At 36.2% G+C, this 21,132-nt stretch overlaps 1 protein-coding gene across 7 annotated transcripts in view; it reads right to left on the reverse strand.

The window, feature by feature from the left end:
* The window catches only part of LOC117399235 (cAMP-regulated phosphoprotein 21-like), a 124,086-nt gene that overhangs the window by 34,617 nt on the left and 68,337 nt on the right, over positions 1-21,132 (reverse strand). For 5 of the 7 annotated variants that reach the window (XM_033998287.3, XM_033998286.3, XM_033998290.3 and 2 more), the window contains 10 exons: positions 18,248-18,421; positions 16,232-16,460; positions 15,073-15,114; positions 13,804-13,893; positions 12,014-12,164; positions 9,817-9,895; positions 8,854-8,913; positions 6,084-6,224; positions 3,796-3,904; positions 1,714-1,815 (listed from right to left, as the gene is read on the reverse strand). In XM_033998287.3, coding sequence (XP_033854178.3) covers positions 1,714-1,815; positions 3,796-3,904; positions 6,084-6,224; positions 8,854-8,913; positions 9,817-9,895; positions 12,014-12,164; positions 13,804-13,893; positions 15,073-15,114; positions 16,232-16,420 — 963 coding nt within the window. In that variant the 5' untranslated portion in view covers positions 16,421-16,460; positions 18,248-18,421. The remainder of the gene's footprint in view (positions 1-1,713; positions 1,816-3,795; positions 3,905-6,083; positions 6,225-8,853; positions 8,914-9,816; positions 9,896-12,013; positions 12,165-13,803; positions 13,894-15,072; positions 15,115-16,231; positions 16,461-18,247; positions 18,422-21,132) is intronic. The other 2 variants (XM_033998288.3, XM_033998289.3) reach the window with 2 other exon arrangements.

Here is a 21,132-nt window from a genome sequence, read left to right on the forward strand (position 1 = left end):
TGATGTAGGTTGTCTTTATTCTTCAAAACTGCACTAAAATATGTATTACATCGCCTGTCTGCAAATGTACAATGCAAACTCTCTCATGTGTTTCTTTATTCCATGCTACTCTGGTGCTACTCCATTTGAATGAGCATTAGGTTTCTTTCTCACCATGGTATGTCACACTGTGTGCCACGGGTATAAATACTTTTAGTACAAAATGTAAAACCAGTTATTTAGTGGTTATTTTTCTAGCATTAAGCAACATTAGACAAACACATCTAAAGCAATCAACATAAAGGAAGCTTGCCCACTCTCAACCCTTTCCCACTTTTCTGCTGATGTTAAAGGCTGCGGGAGGCCATTGTGTATCTTTTTACTGTTTAAATCAACTTACATTTGCTGCTTTTGAAGCCACTGCAAAGAAGCCCTCAGCTCCTAAAAGAAGCAGGTATCTTTTCTAACAGCTGGGGTGATATGAAATATGCTATGGCTTTGGACCTTCTTCCTGGTCATACAGTGGTCAAGAAAATGAATTATTTGGCTTTCTTATTGCTTTTGTAAACCTACATTATAAAAATGGAAGGCCTTGTTTCGAAAGTGCAAAAGTACATTTTCTGAGAGGAATGAATCGGTGGTAATGGCTTAACACTGTCAAGAAATTATTGTTATGAGTAGTTTCTTGCTAATTTGATACAATTTTCTCTCAGAAAATTTGGCTCTACGCTTCCTACAAAATAGTGCCCAGAATGCCCTTTTTGAGCCTGTGAAAATAGTATTGGGTTGGGAGCAGTGTAATGAAATGGACTGCCAGAGATGTACATATTTCCCTGTATATGATTTGGACAGCATACTTAATTTAGCGCCCGTCAGTTTGCAGATAATTTTCTACCCGCGGCTGGTACCATTTGCTTATTATATGCTGCACTGGGAATAGGAATTCATTTCGCAGTGGGAGCTGACCTGTGTTAAATGTCCAACAGGTGGAGCCTCTCCTATACTAATTAGTCACTAGATGGTGGTATGACATGGGTATAAGGCAGCAGTGTGGAGTAGTGGTTAGGGCTCTGGACTCTTGACCAGAGGGTTGTGGGGTTCAATCCCAGGTGGGGGACACTGCTGCTGTACCCTTGAGCAAGGAACTTTACCTAGATTAAACCCAAGTCCAGTACAAACTCCAGTATAAACCCAACTGTATAAATGGGTAATTGTATGTAAAAAAATAATGTGTAAAAAATAATGTAATTGTATGTAACAATAATGTGATATCTTGTAATAATTGTAAGTAGCCCTGGATAAGGGTGTCTGCTAAGAAATTAATAATAATAGTATACCTAGAATGAACTATAAGTATATACATTAGCACCACCTGCTGTCTGTTCAATACACTGAAGCTCACTGAAACAAAAAGCGTGTCTGGTCCAGATTAATGTCAGACTATTTGTTATTGTTTTTTGGAAGTCTAGATAGCCAGATACTTCATACTTATGCGTTATTAATGTAGATGATCAGAATGCTGGAGAATTTTATAATTTTTTTAAAAAACTTACGCCTCTGTAAAAATCTTTTAATTGCATATTTTTCTAAGGGAGAAAGGGTTAAGGTTTCCCTTATGGTGTTAGCCTCTAATTAATGGATTATTTTTTTATTTTTATTTTTTACAAATCTGGTTAATTGTATTATTTTTTTTTAAACCCATTATTAGCACAAATAACATATTTATCCACTTACATCTTGTGCAAAAATTCTCTCCCTCACTCTCTGATACTCCTCTTCCCTCTCTTCTATAGATTTACTCCTTCTGTCATCTCTAAATGGATGAATCCTATTTTGCTGCATGATTAAAAATGCACACGGGTTATGTAACAATTGATTTAAGCAATAACTAAACAAAGACAAAAAAAGAAAACAAAGCAAAAACACAACTAAAGGGGGTGGATTCAATCAAACCACACATCGCTAATTTACTATTTGTGTGGCGCTATTCAATCAAACTTCCAGACACGGGAGGACAAACATGATACTGCGTAAAGATGCCAAAACCTGAAGTTATCGTTCCTTAAATGATCATTTATAAAACACACATTTACTGTGCTGCTTGAAAGTAATTGAGTGTCACCACAGAACAGGGAAATAGCAGGTGGTGTATTTTAGGATTGGATCCACCCCTACTTAAGATAAAGCCCTAATGAACCACACAAAAGAAAATAAGTGACAGGGGCAGCAGCAGCATTGTGAGTAATAATATATTGCAGAGCAAATCAATGTATTCAGGCAGGAGTCCGTGGAGACTCAGGAATTGATTTGTTTCACTGTCTCTAATCCCTCCCACCAATGAACAGTAATATCAGCTTAAGCAGTCTTCTCTATTTGATGCCTCTGTTAAAGATCCACTATTTGGCAACTATCAAAAATGTTTCTATTCTCCTGTGTTTGCAAGCAGTTGAATATCAGATACTCACACACACAGTGACCTGACTGACCTATTAACCAAGCTTAAAAGCACTGCACTAAATTCACACGGTTACTTTAATGTGTAAAATAAATTGCTTCCACAATACAATTACCTATTTTTTATTATTATTATTTGGAATCGCCAATTGTATTTTACCCCATTTCCTCTTCAATATGAAATGCCCAATTCGTAAGCCTACGTCACCGCTGCAACCCCGTTCTGACTCGGGAGAAATGAAGATGAACACACGCGTCCTCCGAAACGAGCGCTGTCAGCCGTCCGCTTCTTTTCACTTTGCAGCCCTGCCATGCAGCAACCTCAGAGCTACAGCGTCGGAGGACCACACAGCTCTGAGCCGCTTGCAGGCAGGCACGAAGGTGCCTGGCGAGCCGAGGACACCCTGGCCGATCTAAGCCATCCCCCTTCCGGGTGGCGCTCGGCTGGGAACTCCTGTCCACGGCCGGCTAGCGCATCCTGCACTCCGCGCGGAGTGCCTTTACTGGATGCGTTACTCGGGAGCCCCTACAGTTACCTCTTTTAAGTGTACAAAATATATACTACTGTTGAAGTATTATCCAGTTAATTCAAGCACCATGGAGTATAATTTACTAGGTTATTCTAGCACTAACCAATATTGGGCTAGATACACTCTAGGATTAACCCATCTGCAGTAACTAACATACATACAGGTCAGGTATCTCACAGAAAAGTTAAAAATATGTGTAATTTGGAGAACTATTATCAGTCTACCACAAAGCTAAATTATGTACACTTTTTTTTTTTTTTTTGGAATGTAATATTTAGCAGTCTACATATCAGCAACCCTAATACACATTTGGGATTTATGCAGTGAAATACCTTTTTTTTATGGAAAATGGAAGAAAGGGTGGCTGGTTTGTTTATTAGATATGATTTTCCTTCTGTTTTGGAAATTGATTCACAGACCATGCGTCTTAGATTAATGCCAATAAACAGGTGGACAAGCCATAGCTTGCCACGCAAGCTAGCTAAAACAGAAGTGTCAACTTCAATAAAACACTGAACTGCACTCAACCTGATAAAAGAATGTGATGCCCTGCAGCAGGAAAATGTGGTTGGAACTTTTTTTGTTGAATATGAATATAAACCAATGTTTACTTCAATAAAAATTATAAACCAGTAGTCTGGTGCAACGCAGACAGCAACTGTTGCAAATCAAACAGAAAAACGTAGCACAAAGTGTGTCACAGCAGAAATCATGTCATGCATGTCTACAGAATCTTTAACCACATATGTTTATAACATATCGATAGCAAATACATGTTTACTGGACAGCAGAGCACACTACTACTGGCTACATGCACTGTGAAAAGGAATACCTGATTGTCTTCTTTATCAATACTGGAGTTGTCTCGTTTCAAGATAAACCTCTTCTGAGATTCTTCACTCTTATCATCCTTTATGTGCTCACAAAATCTTTCCTCAGGTCTGTTGGCACAGGAGGGGACTGTTACAAAAGCCATGCTGTCAAACTTTAAGAATATTTTAAAACATTTCTTATTCAAAAATGAATAAATAAATAAATAAATAAATAAATAAATAAATAAATATTCCAAGTTTACATAATAACTTAATATGTTGTGTGTAGGGATCTCTAATACATGATACTTCTACTTAATGATTTATTGAAAATATCAGCATTTGTTTTATTATTATTTATTATTATTATTATTATTATTTATTTCTTAGCAGACGCCCTTATGCCAAGTAATTGTAATAAGTAATTAGCAGCTTTGTTTACTGTTGCACTACTGTTAATGTGTGGTCCCAGTTTACTACATTCTTCTGCAGTTCCATCTTCTACTGTTGTTGTTGAATGTCCTATTTAATTATGTACGCTCTCAAAAGGTTTCCACTACAGACTCATTCCCACCCATTTTAAACCTGCTTGTCAGTCAGTAAACCAAACATATACACCCTTGCTACTCTGTCCCAGAGAATTAATTATAAAATTAATTGCCATTGTATTTTTTTCTTATACTGATAAAAAGTAAATAGTTAAATCAGTGCAATAAAAAAAAAAAACAGTGACCTACATTTGGATCAATGTTATTTTTATTCTCTGAAGGACACGCATGGTGACTTGAAACTCAATAGATTGCCTTTTAACATAAAATGGTATTCAGAAGCTTAGCCTATTTTCATATTGATTTTAGGACAAACCGATGTTTCTGCTTAAGTGCGAAATAAGGCTAGAACTTACCAGACATGCTGGATAAAGTTTAGAACTACAGTACAACATTAAGTTATTTCAATTTCGTAGAATATACAGTAAATATGTCTGCATGAAAAATGAAATACTGTAAATGTTAAGGAATCCTCTGCTTAGAAAAGGTGCACTGATACACATAGCAGTTATTACTTAAATGTGTATCTTTCTGCAAGGAGACTATTTTAATAAGTGGATGCATCCTTCATTAAACAACCTCATCTCCATAAACCACATGTGCTCTAATAACAACTATTTAACAGATGCACAGAAAAGCAACTTACTGTGGGCTATTGGAAATAATAGATTCGGTTCACACCTCCAATTGCACCTAATTACAAGATGCAAAGAACCTTGGAAGTACCAACATATGTCACTGTCACAGCTAGTTTGTGCCCTTTATCCCATCAAACTTACATAGACTGCATACCAAGTTAGTTAAACACCTCAAACCACATACTGTATAGAAGTGAAACATAAATATGGTATCCAAAAGGTGTGATTTTGAGACAGAACAGAAAATTGAAAACTCTGTCTTGTTTGACGATTGAGCTGTCTTCAGGTGTTGAAAGGCAGCCACTGCAGATTAGTGGTATTCCACTTCCAATAACACTAACAGGTAGTGATAAATATATATAAAAAGATAGATGGAGGGATGGGTCAAGACTGATTATGTGATCAACAATAATAATGACAGGTTTGGGAGTGGGGTGCCTTGTTTAAATTGGCCAAAATGTGATGATGTATCACTGAATGTCCATTTATAATTGCACTGTAACTTGCAAGTCAAAAGCAGGTGCCGAAATGTATTTCTATAAGCACAGAACAAAGGAAATATGACAGATACTGTGTGTTTTTGGCAGATCACAAATCCAGTCAATGCAGTGTGCAGCAGTGCAATACATTTTAGAATGTTGTCAGACATAAAAAGTACAAGGATGTCTCCCTGAATCATCAAACGAGTCGACTCTTTAATTAGGCATTGGGAAAGAATGGCACACATTTTGCACAGCAGCTTCAGTGTCTAATTTATGAGGGGCCATGCCAAAGTCACAGAAGTAGTAAACCTTGCTTTTCAAGCCATGCTCAACATCGCAGTTCTGTTATTTGAAAGGACTTAAAACACCCAACCTGCTTATTTAAACCAATTGATGGTTTAATACATTTTAAAATGAGGCAGTCATTGTCTAAACTAGGACAGAGTGACAGATTCATGTTATAAACACATACACACACACATAGTGCGTACAGTATGTTATTGAAGAACTGGGAAATAAGGTGCTTTAATTATTCATGACTGATGTCTTATTCACAAAGTAGACACAAGATCTCTAATAAGAAATTAGGGTAAACGTTGTCAAAGTTTTGAGAAAGTTTAAACCAAACGTCATTACTTACATTCTTGTATTGCTTGTTTTGTTGATAATAACAGACTTTCCTGTTTGATCGACGTTATGATCCATTCCAAAATAAGCTGCTACCCTGTGTACTAACATCCTGTGGTACGAAGACATTTGTGGAAACTTCTTGTAGTGATTGCTGGAAGAGAAAAGACAACGCACTTTGGTAAAAAAACCAACAAACTGGTGCAATGAAAGTAAATACACTACTTAACCACAACTCATGGAGCAGCTCAACATTCTTTAGGCTCCTGATGAATATAATATGCTACTCAGAGAACAGATGATGCGCTTTAACAATTTGCATAATCTTGAGAGACACTTCTCTCCCTCTTCAGTGTTTTTACAGTACATGAGAAGTGAAATGGATTGGTCATCGTTTGATAAACTGTTTAGGATGGATATTGTTCATGCTCTATTAAATATTCATTCAATTGATGGTGCAATCAGCACTCCAGATAAGGTTTTTGGTCATTGAGAAATTTACTCTCCAATTTAGACACCTGTGAGTAAAATATATTTTGGGTGAGTAAAATGCAACATTACCTTGCAGTAATGAGTATTTTCAATAAACAATGTATATACCTTATTGCTAAATTATGGGATATGCATTATGGGATATCTAATCACAGAATACTGTATTTAATATATAGATTTGGTTGACAGACAGGTAAATTGGTAAGAATAGGTTGAGGGGGGCTAAGAGGGCCCAGAGAAATCCAGAATCCAAAATCCAGTCTCTCATTCTCCAGTCACAAACAACACGCATTGCAAGTGAGTGGATTCAACTGTATGTTTTTTTTTTTTTTATTGAAAGCCCAGACTTATTGGCAATTCCCAGGCAGGCTACAATTAGCTGTCCTGGCATTCTCTAGCTACCGCATGCAGTACATTCAGAATTGACCGTTGCGACGCCAGGAACCAACAAAGTACAATAAGCTTGATAACAAGCAAACTCAAGCTGTGCAGCTAAATTGCTATGCGTATTTGTTACGCGTTAAATTTAAATATCATACGTAATTCATAGCTTCTCTGGAGCGCTGACTACAATTACACAGTATTGTAATGTATCCTTAAGGTGCTACTGTAGCCAATTATAATGTTTCATTTCAAACTTGCATAATTCCCTTTTACTGCATATGTGCACTGTGATGTATCAGTAGTATGATTAAGAAAAAAATAAACTGAGAAGGCTTTACTGAATTCAGTACAGTAGTTCATGACAGACTTTGTAATGAGTGGTATTTATTTTATGATTATGGAGTATGGTACAAGACAAAATATTTGGCCTCAAACCCACTTGGTCTGAAAAGTGATGTGATGTGTGCGGGGAGGCTATTCTTCCTCCGTAAATAAAGTTAGAGACTTATTATTATTTGTTTATTTAGCAGACACCTTTATCCAAGGCGACTTACAGAGACTAGGGTGTGTGAACTATGCATCAGCTGCAGAGTCACTTACAATTACGTCTCACAAGAAAGACGGAGCACAAGGAGGTTAAGTGACTTGCTCAGGGTCACACAATGAGTCAATGACTGAGACAGGATTTGAACCAGGGACCTTCTGCTTACAAGCCCTTTTCTTTAACCACTGGACCACACAGCCTACTGTATTCTAATTGCTCCGATCCCTGGCAACTGATCATTTTAAAAACAAGTATTGCCAACCTTTACAGATCTAAAATACAGGACACGAGTACATGCCAAATGGATTTGTCCAGTCTTGTGCTAGAAAAGGAGGCGGTGTTAATTTATTTGTGCCAACTGCATCCACTATATTAGTTCTGTTGCCATTTACATTTGATTCTGCTCTACTAACTTGCTGTTGCTGTTTTGTAGTGGACACCTGATCTGCACCGCCACATTTGAAACAACAGCTTCAGTCAGTGTTGTCCAAAACGAGAAGACCAGAAATATAGAATTACTTATAAAACGCATCTAGAAGAAAATGCCAGTGCCCACACATAAGGACTCTCATAACCGATATAAAAAATGATAATTTTATAAGATTATGCCCTAATGCAATACAGGTCTATTATACAGGTTTCAGAAGATTCATGAAAATGTAAGGCATTGATGTATTTTGAATGAAGAGGAGAATGAAGCAGTACACAACGATGACAAGGAATGACATTTTATTCAAAATGGTATGGCGTTTCTATTTTCCAATGGTATGGCGTTTCTTAAGTTTGTATTTTCCTCACATGCATAGATTTGGGATTTAATAGACCACTAATCTGCTTTGTACACAATGGTTAAATGGTACATTAATGCTATGATGGGTTAATATGTGGACATGGCTTTGTACATTTTTTAGAAGATTATGCCGAGAAACATATTAGTTGTTTTTGCTACCCACTAAGAATTAACAATCAGGCTGCCAACGCAGCTGGGGTTATGATTTCATGCACTGTGCATTAACTTCTGTGCTTACACATGATTTCAATTTTATATAAGGTCAATAAATGAAGATATCACATAATAAACACCAGCTTCACTGGGCCATATGAATATTACCACAAAAAAGTCTGCCAAATTAAAAAATAAAAATAATAAAAAAAAAAAAACAAAGAAGAAGAAGAAATAAATGCTTGCCATTGCGTCGGGCAATTGTAAAATATATTTAAATGAATTGGCATGCATTGATGTATCATTTAAAACAGCTCTATATGTGCAAAGTCTTAACTTTTGGGATACTGCTACATAAACACACAGTTCTATGCGGTGAGCAAACAATAAAATCGAAATAATAAATAATGAGCTTCTTACTTATTGTCTGCAATAAAATCAATGATCTCTTGCTCCATTTTCAACAGCATCATTCTGTCCCTGTGAACAATAATTAAGAGGAATGTGTTGGAAAATATGGTAATATCATCATACAACAGCTAACTGCTGTACATCTTAATAGAAGGTACAGGCCAAATAATAGAAGGATTATATTAGATTATATATAGGATTATACAGTGTTACAATCCACAATCACCAAAAATGTGGTCTTTAAATTTTGCATTAATTTGGAGGGGGGTGGGGTATAATCTTTTCTGTAGACTGCATGTAGTATTTAGCTGACTGAGGTATCATTGTATTCTTTTATTGTAATAAACATTGACATCAGTGGTTACAAACAGTCAGTAAGTGGATAAGGGATTAGAGGTAACTACTGCCCCTTTATTTTGTTTTTTCTGCATGGCATATGGGGCATGTGTAATTGATAGGAAGGAGGGGGTTGTAGGGGACTCATTAAATCCAACAGTATTTTCAAGAATCATTAAAAACTCGCTATTAAAGAATTTATAAAAAGAATGAAGGCAAATCCAGGTGGAGCATTCAGGGTTGTCCTGGGTGTTTTTTGAATGCATCTACTTGTGATAACTGAATGCTTATGAGGAGTAGGTATAATTCCATTCTGAATTTGCACAATTTTAACAATCTTATCTGTCAAAGCTGGTTTCTGCAGTGGGCTGCAAAAAATGCAGTATGTTTTTTCATGACAGAAGATGACAGTGGCATTCATTTCCCGAGCCCCAGAGTGTCGCCCTTAATATAATAAATGATTTCTTCAGGAGGTGTGCATCTTGGGAGATAAATGGCCATTTCTCAGTATAAGGTTTTAATGACTGCCTCTAGTTTCCAGGACATTCAGGCTTTGTCTTACTCTTGTTTTAATTAAAAATGGGGAGGTCATTTTTCTCAGACACCAGATACAGGAAAAAGCTTAATGGATCATACCTGGGGTTATTCTTTAAAGTGTTTACAAGGAATTCATGTAAGTCGATGCCTGTGGAGTCTGTGTACTCCTGGCTGTGATCTGAAACAAAAGGGTTTTATTACTCACATATACATATTTCATATATATAAATATATATATATATATTTGTGTGGTCCAGTGGTGAAAGAAAAGGGCTTGTAACTAGGAGGTCCCTGGTTCAAATCCCACCTCAGCCACTGACTCATTGTGTGACCCTGAGCAAGTCACTTCATCTCCTTGTGCTCCGTCTTTCGGGTGAGACGTAGTTGTAATTGACTCTGCAGCTGATGCATAGTTCACACACCCTAGTCTCTGTAAGTCGCCTTGGATAAAGGCATCTGTTACATAAACATATAATTTAATTTTAATTTTTAATGTAATATATATATTTTTTCCTTTTAACAAAGTAACTATACCAGTTACTATAATACACTAGTAATAATGCTACAAGATCCCCCCCCCCCCCCCCCCCCCAAAAAAACCCTTTAACAGCAACCTGTTTACATGTAGGGCTTATACACTGGTCACTTCCCAAGCAAAATGTTCGTATTGGTCTGATAGAGCATTTATTTTAGCCTTTGTGGTTATGTCCAAATCTTTTCCTTTCTGATCCAATTTAATTTGAAACTAAACACCAAAGTGTGAACAGATGCTGCACAGCCAGCAATTGCTGATCTTTTTGCTATAAAACAGCGCTAGTGCATGATATAGTGGTCTACTTCGCTGGTTTTGGTGAAACCAATCATTAGTCTTAGATGAGTGTTATACAAATAGATGTTTGCTACTCTATGTATAATGTCCATTGTATTCCCTTTTAACACTGACTCAACTAATATTATATTTCAGTTTAGAATCTGTCAGTTTACACAATGAGTATGTAAAATTACATTGTAAAATGACCATGGTAAACCATGGGTTGAAATGTCGTATTAGAAGTTTAAAACTCTTATTAAAAATATACATTAAAAAGTGAGATATATCCTGGCTGAGGGCATAAGAAATATACTAAACAAAGTTCAACTGAAGAAGCAGTTGTGAAAAAAAGGTGGTTGAAAATGTGACTAGGTTTGATAAGTAAGGGATAACACACGACAGGGCGTGTGTTGTGTTGCACTAACATACGGCTGTAGTTGGGTTGGAGACACGAAGCAAAGTTTTTTCCTCAACAGCCAATCAGCATGCAGCATCCGAGCATTCTGTTTTATAATTACAGGTAATGTATAAAATATAGAAATGTGTTGCCTACGTTGAAACTTTTGTTTGTAAACATGGACCTATACAAAACTGCCCGGACAGGGCAACGGCCAGGTTTTGAGTATCGAATTTATATTGCCCATTTGCTTTTGACAAAGAACTACAAGGAAACATCACGTCTCATACAAACATAATACAAAAAAAAAAAAGTGTCAATGTCAAAACTGCTTCAACACTTACTGTGTTTTTTTGCCCCTCAAAATGAATTGAACACAGCTTTATTAAAGAGGTCATAGTTCTCATCACAAAATGTCACAAGTGCTATTACATCCCCCACATAAACAGACACTCAAACTGGAAACCCACACATATATTCCCCATAAAGCCCTGTTTCAAAGTGCTGTATTATGTCTATAGTCATTACAAAGCGGACAACTATACATGTGCATAAATTTGCGTGAATATAAACTATACATAAAGGCATTTAGAGGACGAACTAAAATTCTGGAGAAACTAATAGTTTATTGACTAAGGGACTGATTCTATTTTCTTTAAAAAAAAAAACAGTTTCATTAATAAAACATAATGATGTAGAACAATGTACAATTATGTAGAACAACATCTATTTGGACTGAGCTACAGCACGACTGATTCTGCCTTGCACAGGGTTATTTTACTTTTAAAAATGCATTCCCCCAGCTATGAAGTTAATTTAATTTGAGCTCTTTATGAGCAAGCAAATGAGTGTAATGGTTATGGATTTATTAAAGCAGAATATTTTGGTTGCAGGGATTTAATGATACGTCCAGATAAATAATTATACAAATTTGCATTTAAACAGTAGGACCCTAAAAGTGGGTACATGTTATTAGAAAGCCTTACACAATGAACTATATTATTATTGAAAGTCTATACAAAGGCTATCAAATGTTTAACATGTGAATTGCTACTTTTCTTAAGGAAATAAAATTATTTAAAGCTCACCTTTTGATAACATTCTGATTTTTGGTTTTTCGTTGGATTTGTCTTTTTCTTTGTTTTTGTCCTTTTCTTGCTCTCTGTCCCCTTCATCTTTACTGGGTTTGTCATCTACCTGAAAGCTTGCCGAGCTGGTAATTTGCAGTTGAAATGAATCCTGCAATTCCCAAAGAGATATGAGATTCTGGGTTAAAAATACAGCTAAACAACTGACTTGCTGTATAACCCTGGGATTTCCAGTCGCCACTGGCAAACGGCAGGAACAAATATTTGAATATTTGGAAAAACACAGCTTGAAATGTATTAAAAAAATGACCACGTTCATATTTGTTCATATAACGGAATTTATAAAGGACTGTATTGAAAGAGTAAAACAATACAAAATGATGTTGGAAATAAACAACACACGTGTACATTCTCCTGTACAGAAGAGTCTTTCTCTCCTTTCTTTATTAGGCATTTCAATGAGGTACCAGGTTTATTTCACCCCCCCGAAGGGATATTTTTTTTTACTGTAATATGGTATGAATTATACTTTTGTTTTTCAGCTAATTGAAAATGTATTATTTATATTTGAATAGTCATTTACATTTTTAAAGAATATTTGAACATGAAAAAAACATGTTTACCCAGCAATACATTGCCATGTATACAATAGATGAAATTCTAATGCACAGGCTGTCAGACCACATACTGACCATGGATCCGTAGAGTAAGACTGAGGTAGTTATTGGGTAAAACTATAGTCTGAACTATTTGAATACGCTCTTTCACCCAGGTGACAACCCATCACAATGTATTCAATCTGCAATTATGACACCTTGGCAACCCAACACAGACTACTGGTTTTCACAGAGGTCTACACATCTACGTCTTTATGTTTGCACCACATTCTGAGTGGATATAGGATTGGGGAGGCAGTGTGCTTTAACAGGTAGAACGAGGGGTACCAAGAGCAGGTAACGTTTTTTTTTTTTATGCTAAGCTTCTGACTCACTTGATGGAGTAAGTACAGCACCACTGAAACTGTAATCTAATTTATTTCACTGTCTGCACAAAACAAAAGCAAACAGCTACTAGCTACTACTGTGCCTATGATGGTTATTTGTTAAAGAATCAGGCTTTCTTTGTCATTAAGGTTTTGTCTGTCAAGGTGTTTTTTTTTTTTTTTTAACCCTCTCAACTCAACCACTAACAGTTTTTGTAACAACCCAGTAGAAGCCTAGAAATTCAAAAAATAACTTCCCAGTGGATGTGCTTTTTACAGAGATAAAAGTAGAGATGCAACAATCTATTGATTATTGAACGGCATGACTTTTACCTTCTGAGCTTTAATCAAACATCCAATGATCAATGAATTCTCCTGGTGCCCTATTTGAAGCCTCACATTTTAAGTAAGCATTACGTTACCAACACATGCATGTCTTCTCTTGTATTTAAAGGTTTTTCTTACTTCTTGCGCTTTAATGATCAAGCTTTCTCAATGCATATATTTGAATAATAATATACACGTTTTAATTATGCTTTTGAATATTAATTTGTTCTCAAGTTATTTGTTATTATCGATTTTTACCAATCCATTTGATTAGGAAACTGTTTGCTGATTGCATTTCTTGCTAAACAGGTTGACGGCTAAATGGACAGACAAACAGACATACAGATTGAGAGGCACAGATAGAACAGAAGGTTGTAACACAGGAGGAACCCAGAAAGGTTTTAAGACCTTGTATGCCCTTGAATCATCTTGGCACCAGCTCCATGTGCTGCTGGTGCTGGACAGGGAACGGGAGCCTTACCTGATTATCCTCAGCACCATCTGTGGTTGGAGGCAGGGAAGACTCTTCACACACAGCAAGACTCCGCACCAGTTTACCTTTCGCTCCCGACTGCAACAAACAAAAGCAACTATGTCATTCGCTGGGATCGTACAGCGTCTTAAACAGCAGCTGTCAGGTTTTGAGGATGAAAAAAAGCCACTCAAAAAACATCCTCGTCGGGAGACTGTGCTACTGCTACTGCAATACCAGCCACAGGGAAAGCAAGATGCATGGCCTCAATAAAAGAAAGCACTCTCACTAAATTTAGACTACAGTTGCACTGGGAATTTAGGAAGAAAAACAGCCAAGGAGCAGTCACAAGCCTGAACAAATAAATCAAAATTCTGCAGTGCGGTGAAGTACTGCTAATGTATTTACATTTGTAATGTAACCCTCATTGGAGAGTTTGGCGTAGAACTCTCAGCTGAAGATAAAGAAGAATAACAAGTGCAAACAACATCAAGTAAGCAACCGATGCAACAACTGAAAGAAGCACAGGACGTGTTCTTTACATGTATAGGGAGGGCATGATGACTGTAACAGCAAGGAAGAACTACATAGCAGCTGTATTGTCATTTATGCAACTTGCATCCTGGTATTTTTTTATTTACATTGATACACATTACCAATGTCCACTGGCTGAACACACAGTAACTTTTCTGTGACACCACTCCAGTTGTTGTTCTAATGGTTACGTTTTATTTCTAAATCTTACATAAAATAAAGGTAAACAATGCAGTATGGTATGTGCATTCTAAATAATCCAAAGTAATTTGCCAAAAACTGTAGAACCGTATAGCTTTATTTTTGACATCAGGGAAATGTACAAGTTTCAGCTGAATTCTACTGTATGGAGCAATCTGGATTTAAAGTGCTCATCACTAACCGGCATAATTTCAAATCCAGTATAGTGTGTAGAACACATATCAAAGGTGTTAAGGTTTAAGATTGCCATGAAGAATAACATGTAATAATCAACAAATGCTATTCAATTGTAGTATTCCAGCCTATCCTTTTATAAACCCTTCCCTGTCCTGCTGTAATAAAATTCACAGCGTCAACTATTCTAGTGCAGGGACATTACCTTCAGTGTGAATTTATGAAACAGCTAAAACACCCCCACACACACCCACACACAAACACTGCTGTATACTGTAGATATGTATAACAGTCAAACTTGTGCATTCACATACCTTTCCGCCACTAACCACACTGGCTTAGCATGCACACACTTTAGGGTAACCCTACCTTGGGTCTTTTTTTCTGTTGCCCCTGGTTTACCCCTCGTTTCTGTGACAGCAAACAACAAACAGTGGATGAAAATGACAGCACATGTATTTACTATGTTGTAAAGTCTGGAGATACTGTAAGAATGGACCTAGGCTACAAAGAAGATCCAAATGTATTACATCAGCTTTACCCCCACCAAAAAGAAAGGACTTAATAATAATAATAATAATAATAATAATAATAATAATAATAATAATAATAATAATCTATAAGATGGCTTTTAACACCTACAATGTAGTGCTATGTGGCTAATTTATATAACAGAACTATGTTTAGGCAGCTACTGCTAGAAGAATATTTTTTCCCTGTGATGTTCTCCTGTGATTGCCCAATAATAAATATCAACCCACGTGTTGACCTTGACCCAACTTAATATCCAGAAACAGACACAAAAAAGAACTACAGATGACTCAGTATTTGTGGGAACATGTCTTAGGAAGAAATAGCAACGAAACAGATGACAGAAGATTTCCAAAAGACTAATAAAGAGAAAAATTAGTAGAAGAAGAAGAAGAAGAAGAAGAAGAAGAAGAAGAAGAAGAAGAAGAAGAAGAAGAAGGGGTGGCAGTTCAGCAGCCATGAATTGAATTATATTATTTCACTCGCATCAATATATAATGACATTTAAATTCCACATGTCATATAGGACACCCAACTTTAAAACCAGTCTAGAAACTGACCATGACTACTTTATGGATGTTTTTAAATAACTAGGGTTAACAGGTTAACAAGTCCCAGGTTTGCAAATGTATTCACATCTTTTTTAAAGTACAAAACTTTAGCAGTGTGCTCAGCAAGTTGTCAGCTGAGTAATTTATCAGGTTGTGTTAGAGCCATTCAGATAAACAATCTTATGGATTAGTTGTTTAATAATTCTGATTATGTGTTTATTAATATTTATTTACTTTAACTTCCTGGACCATGTCTAGTTGTTTTATTTTTTTATTTTACCTTGGTCGTGCTACCAGCCCCAATTGCGTCTTGATACTGGAACATCAATAATTATAACAGCGAAAACGAAGACATTGTAACATGTCACCACCAGCAGACTCCGAGCCATTTAGCACAGAAGAAGCCGTGGCACACATACTCAGTCACTCCCCTCTACCTCTCTCACCTGCTGCAGTTCTGCCTTGTCGCTCTGCACCGTCTCCTCCTTCTGCCTCTCGCTCTCATTCTCTTCCACTTCCAGGCTCCCGGTTTCAATGACACACCGGTCCGGGGAGTGCGGATAGGCTTCATTCTCCTGCTCACAACTGACAGCTTCTTCCACTGCCTCTTGGTTCAATTTGTCTTGCTCAGACATCCTCACGGAAATAAATTAAATGTCAACAAGACACGCTGACCTGAAAGGTAGGTACATATTAAAAAATTGTAATAAATAAAAAAAATACATAAAAATAAAAAAGTACAAAGAAATAATTCCCCCGAGCGCATTGTCTTAATTACATTTGCTATCTAATGTAGGCAGAGAGGGGCTGAGAGAGAGAGAATGCGCAGCAACAGATAGAGAAAAAGAGAACATTGGCCAGAGTTGCAGTAATTCAATTGAAAAAGTTATAATTCCCATAAACGACAATAAATAAATAAATAAAATATTCCAGGCATCAAACTGACACTCCATTATTAAAAAGCTAAGCTTGCTCTCTGGTCCCTCATGTCGCTATGCCACATAGGGAAAAACTTTGGCAAAATCCTATTGAAGTCAGCACAGCAATCATGGTTGTGCGCTCCAGATGGATGATGGATTAGAGTGGCAGAACTCACAAACATCTCTCTTTGTTTCTCTTTATTATTATTATTATTATTATTATTATTATTATTATTATTATTATTAGATACTTTCAGGAGATGAACAACAAGCTAAAATGTCATGAATAATTTTTTAGCTCAAGCCAACCGAAAGTCTTCCATTTTCAAGAACGTGCCTCATTAATATGTGATATCCGGCTTTGCAATATTAAAAACGAATTCATGTGATTTAATTAGGGTGCAGGCTGGCATTTATACCAACTCTCAGGCAGCACAAATTTAATAAAAGTGAAATAGCTACATATCCAACTTAAGACTCACATTCTGTAAATAACTAACAGCTGACAGAAAACAAGGCACAATGTAATAATAATAATAATAATAATAATAATAATAATAATAATAAACTGCCTTATTTGTCATGTTGATAAATAACTACAAATCTCATGGCAAGCTACTGTCTATATCTCCAAAACGTAAAAAAAAAAAAAAAAATCATAGTGGGAAAAAACAAGGAACTCTCCCATACTGCTAATTTCCTGTTTCTTTGTTATAACACTGAGTAAAATGAGCCTGAAGTACTATTAGGGAATCTGTCTTGTTACTCTAAAAATAGTATTTATTATTTTAGGACATTTCTCCTATCTACAGCTATGGCCAAAAGTTTTGCATTACCCTGTAGAATTAACAAATTTTGATTCATAAAGTCGAATGAAACCGACTGACTAATGTCACTTTAACATATCGAATTACATACTGCTTTGTAGTTTTCCAACAACTGACATAAATTGACAAATGGGACATTTTGAAATGTCATATTTTCCCGTAGACGGTAGATTTTTGCAATATCAATTTTGTAGTTTACATGATTACATGATGTTAAATAAAATATCTAAATTATATTCATATCGTTTTTTTTTGTTTTTTGTTTTTTTTTAAATTATGTCTCAATCCTAAAATTTGGGATGCCTTTTTTTGGCCAGACACACACACACACACACACACACACACACACACACACACGTACACCTCTTCAAATAAATAGGGATGCACGACACTATTATGTCTTATATATTTGTAACATGAGTTTACAAATTAATATTCAACTATCATTCTGAGTTTAATGATACTACACACAGTGACAAGACACAGACCAAATCCATTTGTAATTCTGTGGTATCCAGTAAATACCTATTATTAATTTAAAAAAAACTCATGCATTATTAAATCAGAAATGTTCTGCTTTATTACCTTCTGGAGAATTCAATTAGGTTCAACACACACACACCTAGTATGCTTGCCTTGTTTATCCCTAATAGAGACAGTCAACTTCATATTACCCAGTAACGGTTGAAAACTATAACAAATATGAAAACAGTACCTTGGGTGTGGATTTTCAGTTTTGGTTCTTGATGCTTTTCTAGATGCTTCTTTAGCTGATGGGTAAAATCCTCACGGGTGGTCAGTGAGTAGGAGAGTCCCATGTCCCCATTAGCAGTCCGGAATTCCAACCTCTAAGCTAGTCCTATAGTTAGTTTGACAGACCACCCTCATTCTGCATTGAAAAACAAAATAAAAAACAACAACTATAAGGGGTGAATAAGAAAAAATATTGGCACCCAGGAATAAAGGACTGAAGGAGTTTGGTCCTGATTTTCCACAACACACTAATGCCCAGCTTCAAGCTAACACTTCCACAACTTGATTCAGCACCACCTTTCTCAAACTCGCTGCTTCTACTTTTCAGTTAATGAAGGCTGGAGCCGACTGTTCCAGTTATAGCAGCTCCTACGCAATGATCTAAAATGAACAGATGCATTGTCCACCGAAGATTACTCACTTCAATTTAACCTTTTAAGATATATTTTTTTAATAGTAAACCTTTATTCTATTATTCTTAGTTTGACCTGTAAGCTACTTCCCCCCCCCCCCATCCACACCTGCTTTACATTTTGCAAACCCATGTTGAAGGTTTAAAATGTCATTTTTTACAATTCAAGGGACTCGAACAGCATGCAATCATTCCATACAGACACCTCACCTCTGGGTACGCACGATGCGCTTTTACACAGCGTGCTTCCTATTGGCATGGTGCCAAGTGACCTTCATCCCCACATTATTTGGCGGTCTGTCAACTATTTTACTCACGTCAATAAAATAAATAACCAACTGTGTATGCTATCTACGTATCTGTGACATACTGAAGATGTATTATTATAAACCTTGACAAAATGAATCAATAGATCAGGCACTCAAAAATGATAATGAGACATTAAGATTGTAAATGATTGCTACAGGACTGCCCCTTTAAAAAAGAAACAAACCAGAGAGTTGAAAGGTCACAGCACACAGACAGACACCTCTACACTGTCTAAGAAACAGGTTTCAGAAATATAGAAGACAGTAAAAAAGACAAACAAAAACAGAGAAACCTCTAGATTATCCACATATTCCCATTTTAAATTTTTTTCTGCTGAAACGGTTCAACAGCTGATATTATTTTATCGCAACTTGTGTAGCCTATATTTAGAAATTTGTGTAAACAAGTTAGCAATAACAAGACACGTCACAAAACATTTTATATATTTTATTTATTCAGTCAATAATCATGATTTCCGTGATCATTTACAACTGATAATCTATAACAGAAAATGTCATTATCATCCAACACTAGTACCGGGGGTGTTTAAAATCCAGATGCTATCTACGTATAACAGGAATTCATAACTTTCCTGTTTATTTTTTTCTAATTCAAAACTGTTATATAAGTGGCAGTGTTTTCAACCATGCAAAGTTTCATTGGCGGTATAAGGCACTGGATCTCAAAAATCCCCATCTTGACCTGTTCAACCTTGCATCCATCTAACTTTATTGCCAGTGGCTAATGCCAGCTCCATTTCACACCAGTCACAAACCATGTTTGCCATTTCTTTATGGAATTTGAAAAGAACTAAAAGGAAAGAAGTAATAGCATCAAGGGACAGATATGTCAACATGCTTTTTTATTTTAAAATGACAATTTCCACACATGTTTATTTATTGAACCATTTTAAAGTACCTATACCACATATAATCTGCTTCTTAAAAAGCAGTATACATTAATAAATTCTACTTCTTAAAAAGCAATATCTATTAATAAAAAATCAACTTATTTAAAATACCACTTGAACTTAAGCAAAATGCACAATTAAACTGCTGAAGTGCAGTTTTATCTTCCTAAAATCTGCAGAATATTTTCTTACAGGTCATTACATTATTTATTAAGCACATACTGTAGTTATAGCCATTACCAAACATTAGAAGATGAAATAAGTAAAATATGAAGCATGATTGTATTTCCTAAAGTAGCTGAAAACACTGCTGCAGAAATACTTCAGTGAACTATATTAGGGTGACAGGGAGGAACATTCTGGTACATTTATTATCAGATTTTTTATCAGATTTTTTAAAACTTCCCCCACTCTCCATAGGAACTGTTGCTGCAGCCCTCTGTTTCTAAGACCAAAAGACATCTTCACAGCAGGTAACTTGGTGCATCCTATAGATTTCTAAACGTCCATTAGTGGTATATGTACTGATATTCCAGAGAAACAAAACAATACCCGACTAAAGCACATATTACTGCAATGACAATATTCATCCACAAGGGATAAAGATATGCGTAATGTAATTAAGTTTTTTGCTGTATCTGTAAGAGTAACAGGCAGAGGCTGGGCCTGAACTGCTACCTTTATGGCTCCCAAGTGAACTTCCTTGAAACTATTGCCATGTTTCCATCTGCCACTGGGACTGACTTGAATGCAGCTTTAAATCAGGCTCCATCAGCAACAGCCTGATATCAAATCGATTTCAATTGGGACTGTCAGCCCCAGTTTGGATTGCAGGCTGGCAGAATTTGGTCTCTCCAACTCACACTCATGGTTGAAGGTAACAAATAAGCATAAAATCTGATTACAGAAAAAAATACACAGGCAGACCATGAGGGCTGTGAATATAATATACTGTTAGGGAAATATCGGAGCTTGGTGAATCTATTTATAAATTACAATTATACAAAAATGTGACACGTACAAGAAAACTTGTGAAATGTCTGATTTCAAACTGGATTGTAGACTGCAGTTGAAATTGGTGGCAGCCCCTGTGCAATATTGGAACCAATACCAGTGAATGATTGGAAGCTGTGCGCCAAAAAATCCCAGATCATTTCTAATAAGTTTAACTGGGTAATGTTTTGTGTCGAGGATAGAAGGCACAGCTCATGATATC

This window comes from Acipenser ruthenus, chromosome 4 (genome assembly GCF_902713425.1).
Source record: "Acipenser ruthenus chromosome 4, fAciRut3.2 maternal haplotype, whole genome shotgun sequence".
NCBI classification, from domain to species: Eukaryota; Metazoa; Chordata; class Actinopteri; order Acipenseriformes; family Acipenseridae; genus Acipenser; species Acipenser ruthenus.